General features: G+C 64.7%; 1 protein-coding gene across 1 annotated transcript in view; it reads right to left on the bottom strand.

Annotated features, from left to right (window-relative positions):
* Positions 1-1916: 1916 nt before the first annotated feature.
* NUAK2 (NUAK family kinase 2) overlaps positions 1917-6799 on the bottom strand; it is a 15812-nt gene continuing 10929 nt past the window's right edge. Inside the window, exons 3-7 of the mRNA XM_057387802.1 lie at positions 6145-6296; positions 4718-4783; positions 3737-3856; positions 3112-3244; positions 1917-3033 (exon numbers count right to left, since the gene is read on the bottom strand). Of these exons, the coding sequence (XP_057243785.1) occupies positions 1946-3033; positions 3112-3244; positions 3737-3856; positions 4718-4783; positions 6145-6296 (1559 nt within the window). The 3' untranslated portion in view covers positions 1917-1945. The remainder of the gene's footprint in view (positions 3034-3111; positions 3245-3736; positions 3857-4717; positions 4784-6144; positions 6297-6799) is intronic.

The following is a 6799-nucleotide window of genomic DNA, read 5'->3' as shown; positions in this document are numbered from 1 at the left end:
AAAAGAAAAGAAAAGAAAAGAAAAGAAAAGAAAAGAAAAGAAAAGAAAAGAAAAAGAAAAGAAACATAACAGATCTGCAGAGCCCCGGGATGCTCCAACACCAAACCCACGGATCTTTTCCCAAAAAGGACCCTGCGCCCCGTGCCCGGCTGAGCTCACCCCGCCCCCGCAGCGGGACTTTGCCCGGGCTAAGCCGGACGCTCTCGGAGCGGCTTTAAGCGCTGCGGAGTTTCCCAATGGCTCGGGAAGCACGCGGGGAATGCGCGCCGGGGGGCGATGGGTGACCCCCCCGGGCACAGCCCGGTGCGACAGGGGTGGCATTCCGGGCATAGCCCTGCCACCCTGTCCCTGCTGCGCTGGAAGGAGGGAAGGAGGGGGCGGGAGGGCTCTTGTTAATCCAGCTGGAAACGGGAAATGGCTCTGGAGGGATCAAATGGGGTTTGAGCCTCAGCGGGGATGAAGGGAAGGGTGGCGAGGGAGGTCGTGCTGCTAAAAACTGGGGGATGTTCCCCAAATTCAAACCGGCAGGGTTGGCAGCGGGGCCGGGGAGGAGGGGGATTCTCATCAAATTCCCTCAATTTTGGGCTCTGTTTWTCCAGCAGCTGCTCAGCCTTAAAACGCAGATTTCCCACTCCCACATCAGGGATGTGCCTGGCCCCAGYTCAGCACCACAGAGCACTGGGGGAGGCACCAGTTAAACCCAGTTTGAGGGTGCAAAGGCGTTCCAGCACCCCGCGGGATCAGGCTGAGCTCACCCACCCTCGGGGACTGGACGCTCTGGACGGACAGGGACAAGGACAGGGACAGGGACAGGGACAGGGACACCAGCCCGGCCCGGACAGCCCCTCCCTCACCCCCAGCAATCGAGTTGACCACTCAGCTTTTACCATTTGCTTTTAATTTAATGGTTTTCTCCAGCCCGCGCCGTAGGAAGGAGGGAAAACACGAACGCACAGAGCCTGGAGAGGGGAAAGGGCCAGCGAGCACGCGTGGCAATAGTGCAAGGGAGCCGTGTGACACAGGGACACAGCCACCTCCCAAAAAACACCCCTGGGAGGGGGCTGTGGAGCCAGACACACCCGTGCTGCTGCCCTCCACACCGGCGTGGACAATGGCAATAAATAAAGATGTAGCGCCTCACCAAAAGGCACCTTTTTTTTTTTTTTTTTTCCTTTTTTTTTTTCTGTGTTACGATGAGAGATGTCGGCGTCCCAGCATTTCTCAGCCCGGGGTTTTGGCCGCTTCCAGTCGGGTTTGTCAGCACAGGAGAGGGCAGAGCCGTGGCCTGGGCGCTGTGGCCACCAGCACCTCGGGAAGCCCAGCCCACGGGCAGCACCTTTGGGCCCTCGCCAGCACCCTGCTACATCTCCGGCTTGTTTGAGGTAATATCGCCCGCCCCCTCCCATACCTTGTGCAGCCAAAAAAACAGTGCAAAGAAAACAAAAATCCCTCCCCCAACCCTTCGCTTTCACCCCCGAGGTGAGATGAGCCTGTTTGAGAGGGGAGGACGGCAGCGAGGAGCCTCTGGGACCCCCCAGCCCCTCCTCGGGGTCATTTTGGGGGTTTTTAGTCCATTAAATGTCCCGGCCCTGGGGTATCMCCCGGGCACTGCCCCCGCCCCGAGGCTGCCAAATAAATATGTGGGATGTGGATCAGCAGCACCGGCAGCCCCGGGGAAGGGAGGGAGGGCTCGGCCCCTTCCCCAAAATCACCACCCCGGGGAAGGGATGGAGAGTTCGGTCCCCTCCCCAAAATCACCACCCCGGGGAAGGGATGGAGAGCTCGGYCCCCTCCCCAAAATCACCACCCCGGGGAAGGGATGGAGAGCTTGGCCCCCTCCCCAAAATCACCACCCCGGGGGAGCGCAGARGGCAAGAAGAGCTCGGCCCCCTCCCCAAAATGCCCCACCCGTGGGGATGAAGCCCAGCGGCGAGGGAGAGCAGCCTCAGCTCAGCTTCACCCCCACGGGCACGGCGCGCCGGTAGAGCTCGGTGCCATTGTCACAGCCCGCCAGGGACGCGCGGCTCTCGGCCAGGGGGCTGCGGCAGTGGGTGACAGTCCAGCGGCGCAGCCTCCGCCCTTCCTCCCGCTCCTCCTCCTCCTCCAGCCGCAGCAGGCTCTCGGCCGACACGCAGCCCCGCATGGCCCCGCCGCCGGGGGGGACGCGGGCGGGCAGGTCCAGCTGATCGAAGGACTCGGTGGAAAGGATGCTGTCCTCGCTGACTGCGCTGCCCGGGCGGCCGCGGGGGCCGGGGGGAAGGGGAACCTCTCTGAAGCCCCCGAAGCCCTGCCCGGGRGGAGTCCCCGGCTCGGCGCTGCCCGAGGAGAATTTGCCGTTGTGTTTGAGGATGCCTTTCCTGCGGGCGGGGAGGCCCTGCGGGCTCGGGGAGGGCGGCTCGGCGAACACGCTCCCGTCCAGGTCCAAGCTCCCCGCGTCCAGCACGTCCCCGGACTCGCAGCACTCCAGGGACGAGTAATAGCCCGATTCCCTGGCCGAGGGCTTCTTCAGGATTCCCTTCTTGGGCGCGGCCGCGGGCACCGCTGCCGCTCCRGGCAGCACTCCAGAGGACAGGATCCGGGTGAGACCCGCGGGGACCCCCTCGCCATCCTCCCCGGGCGGGGAACCGGGCACCTTCTGCTCGCASGAGTTCCTCTTCTTCAGGATGCCCTTGGGCCGCTTGAGGATGGACTTGGAGGGGTTCTCGGGGCCGGCGGGTCCCTCCTGCAACGCGTGCGAGACGTCGTTCTCCTTCTTGGACTTCTTGAGGGAGCGCTGGCGCTCCAGGGCCGCGCCGGGGATGTGCTGCTTCAGGAAGCAGCGCACCTTGGAGCCGTTCTCCAGCAGCGGCCGGGACGAGCGGCGCAGCCACTCGGCCACGGTGGCCAGCGGCGATTCGCTGTCGCGCAGCAGCTCCTGCTCGCCCAGCGGCATTCTGTAGCCCCAGTTGACCCACCAGTGCGTGGCGATGTCCTCGATGGTGGCCCGGCGCTCCGGGTTCACCATCAGCATCCAGCGGATCAGCCCGCAGGCGTCTGCGGAAGGGACAGGTCAGGGGGGAGGGGGACACGCGGGGTCAGGGGACACGCGGGGTGACACGGGGGTGTCCTCACCTGAGAGCTTCGTGGGCTCCCGGTARTCACCGCTCGTGATCTGCTTGACCAGAGTCTTGTAGTCGTGGCCRTCGAAGGGCATCGTGCCGTGGACCAGGATGTAGAGGAGGACGCCCAGGGACCAGCTGTCCACCTGGCAAAGGGACAAAGGGGCCTGGAGGGGACGGCAGGACCTGGCTGTCCTGGTCCCCACCCTGCCAGAGCCTCGTCAGGGCTTCCGGGATGGCAGCGGCCACAGAGAAGGGGCAGAGGGTGGGGCAGGGCCCCCAAAACATCCACCCCATGTGGCTGCCTCACACCAACCCCGCAGTGCAGGGCTCAGGGGGGTCCCATTACCCCAAACCCTGCTCAGAGCCCGGGATCTGGGGTCCCGTTATCCCAAATCCTGCTCAGTGACTGGTGTCAGGGATCCCATTACCCCAAACCCTATTCAGAGCCCGGGCTCAGGGGTCCTGCTACCCCAAACCCCAAACTCCATTCACAGCCCGGGCTCAGAGGGGTCCTGTTATCCCAAACCCCATTTAGAGCCCGGGATCTGGGGTCCTGTTACCCCAAAACCCCATTCAGAACCCGGGCTCAGAGGGGTCCTGTTACCCCAAAACCCCCAGAGTGATTCCCCACCCACCTCGGGGCCCTTGTAGGGCCGGCCGTTGATGATCTCGGGGGACGCGTACAGGGGGCTGCCGCAGTAGGTCTGCAGGAGTTTGTCCTGCTGGAAAACGTTGGACAGCCCGAAATCCGCGATCTGGGGGGACAAACACAGTGGTCATCCAGCGGCAAAATTCCCCTTCCCAAATTTCCCAAGGCTGGAAGTTTCCCTGGAACCCTCCGAGGATGATTCTGGCTCAAACCGGGGCTCTCCCCGGTCCTGAATCCCCTCAGGGGGCACCACCAGCCTGTTTTTCCATCCCTGAGGATTCTCCTGTTGCTCTCTCCTTCCCAAAATCCTCACCGCAGCCCCGGCAGCAGGAGCAGAGTGGAAAGGCGCGGTCGGAAGCGCTTCCAGGCTCTCCTCCAGCTCATTCCCAGCCCCGCGAGGCTGCAGCGGTCCCTATCAGCTCCGCCAGCCGCAGGCKCTCATTATCCTCATTACACCCCACACCTCACGCCGAGCGGGCGGTTCTGCGGCTCCCGAGAGCGGAATTATCCCCGCTGGAGATAAATCCCGCGGGCTGTTATCAGCGGCCGCGGGAATCCCCGGCCGGGGCCGCTCCGTGCCCTTCCTCCCTGGCCAAAAGCAGCRCTCGGGGCCCGCGGAGTTGGGAGCTGGCCCGGAATTCCCTGTGCCAGCCCGGTTGGCACGAATAGAAACCGGGAAAAAAGCCCTTCTCAGCCAGGCAGCGCTGATCTGGGAGCTCAGACTTTGCCCTCTTATCAGCGGGCAGATATCTGTTATGGATTTACGAGATCTCCTACACGCCTGCCAGGCTCTGCCAGCCCTCCCGCTCCTGTTTTCCTGGGAAAACAGCATTCCTGGCTGTGCCGGAGCTCTGGGAAGCGCCAGCTCTGAAAGGACTGAGGTGTTGTGGTCACCTCCTGTCCCTCCACGCTGGGCAGCCRCCCTTGGGTGACCCCTGAGCGTGGCCAGGCTGTGCCAACCCCTCACCTTGATGTTCCCGTTGGCATCCAGCAGGATGTTCTCCAGCTTCAGGTCGCGGTGGACGATGCCGTTCTGCGGGAAGAGCGTCAGAGCAGGGGTTAATCCGCGGAGGGTTTTGGGGAGGTCACTGCCGGTCACACGGGCACGGCAAACAGGGCTGAGGAGCTGCCAGCAGCGCTGGGTGTGCYCCCGGGTATGGGTGTAAACGTGTCCCTGCCCAGTGCCACCAGCGCCGAGTGCCACCTGCTCCGAATGCCACCAGCCCCAGGTGCCACCTGCTCTGGGTGCCACCAGCTCCGGGTGCCACCCTGGGCTCCTCCATTGTCCCCAAGCACGACAGCAGCTGGTGACAAACCCTGCCTGGCCAAGCCCGGCTGTGCCCAGCTCAGCGGGACCCCGAGCTGCGCTGTCACCCCCTGTCCCCACCAAGAGCTGGGGCAGCGCCCTCCAGGGAGACCCTCGGGCTGGTAGGGTCCTTTCACAGCCCCAGAGAGGGTCCTGCAGCTTCACATTCCTCTCAGGAACGGGACAGGTGACCCAGGGCTCGGTCCCAGCCCCGAGGGCAGCCCTGGGCGTCTCCGTCTGCTGGGCAGGGAGGGGAGGTGACAACTCCCCGGGCTGCCGGGTTAGTCACCCCCGCACCGCAGGGGCCAGGCCGGGACCTCCCAAAAGCTGCCCCGCCCTGCAGACAACAGGCGGGATCGGCCCAGCTCCCGGGAAAGGTGAGAACCACGAGCAGCTCTCACCTTCCAGCCYGGCCTGAGCTTCCCCGTGGGGCTGGATCCTGCCCCGAGCGCTCAGGAGCGCACCCGGACCCTTTGCGGCACTTCCACCTGCCCTGCAGAGCGCTCAGGAGCCCTTCCAGCCCTTCTCCCCCACCTCCATAGCCCTTCTGAGCGTTCATGATCCCACCCAGCCCCTCCGAGCACTCAGGAGCGCACCCAGCCCCTCTGCACCACCTCTCCACCTTGCTGAGAGCTCAGGAGCCCATTCTGCCCTTCTCCCGCACCTCCATCACCCCTCCGAGCGCTCAGGAGCCCACCCGGCTCCTCTGAGGCATCTCCATCGCCCTGCCAAGCTCTCAGGATCCCACCCAACCCCTCTGAGGTTCCTCCATCGCCCTGGCGAGGGCTCAGGATCCCATCCAGACCCTCTGAGGCTCCTCCATCGCACTCAGAAAGCCCACCCGGACCCTCTCCTGCACCTCCACCCACCCTGCCGAGCCCTCAGAAGCCCTTCCAGCCCTTCTCCCCCACCTCCATCGCCCTGCCGGCCCCTCAGGATCCCACCCGACCCCTCTTTCGCACTTCCATCGCCCTGTCGAGCGCTCAGGAGCCCTTCCAGCCCCTCTCCCGCACCTCCATATCCCTCCCCCGAGCCCTCAGGAGCGCACCCATCCCTCTCCCGCCCCGGGAAGCGCGGTGCCAGCTCACCTTGTGGCAGTAGTAGACGGCGGACACGACCTGGCGGAAGAAGTGTCGCGCCTCCCGCTCCGAGAGGCGCTGCCGCTCGCTGATGTAATCGTACAGGTCCCCTCGGCTGGCGTACTCCATCACGATCACGATCTTGCTGCTGTTCTCGAACACTGCGGGACGCGGGGAGGGGTCAGGGGGATGCTCGGGAATCCTCATTAGGAATCCTCATTAGGATATTGCCGTTAATGAGCGGGGGAAGCCCCGGCAGAGTCCGACACCGCCCGCCCCAATCCCCGCCCTCAGCCGGGTGCGAAGAAGGGACCTGCAGGTGGCGGGGGTCACCAGAGGTGTCACCCACATCCCCAGTGTCACCTGCAGATCGGAGGGACCACCAGAGATGTCACCCACACCCCCAGTGTCACCAGGGCTGCTGGCCCGGCAGCTCTGCCCTCACAGAAGCTCTGTCCCCAGAGGTGGCTCTGTCCCCACAGAGATGGCTCTGTCCCCACAGGGGCTCTGTCCCCACAGGGGCGCTGTCCCCACAGAGGTGGCTCTGTCCCTACGGAGGTGGCTCTGTCCCCACGGAGGTGGCTCTGTCCCCAGAGGTGGCTCTGTCCCCACAGAGGTGGCTCTGTCCCCAAAGGGGCTCTGTCCCCACAGAGGCTCTGTCCCC

This window comes from Malurus melanocephalus, unplaced genomic scaffold (genome assembly GCF_030028575.1).
Source record: "Malurus melanocephalus ecotype Western Australia unplaced genomic scaffold, MMel_1.1 scaffold_1378, whole genome shotgun sequence".
NCBI classification, from domain to species: domain Eukaryota; kingdom Metazoa; phylum Chordata; class Aves; order Passeriformes; family Maluridae; genus Malurus; species Malurus melanocephalus.
Note: the sequence above shows the minus strand (reverse complement) of the source record. Positions and strands in the feature narration are given on the sequence as shown.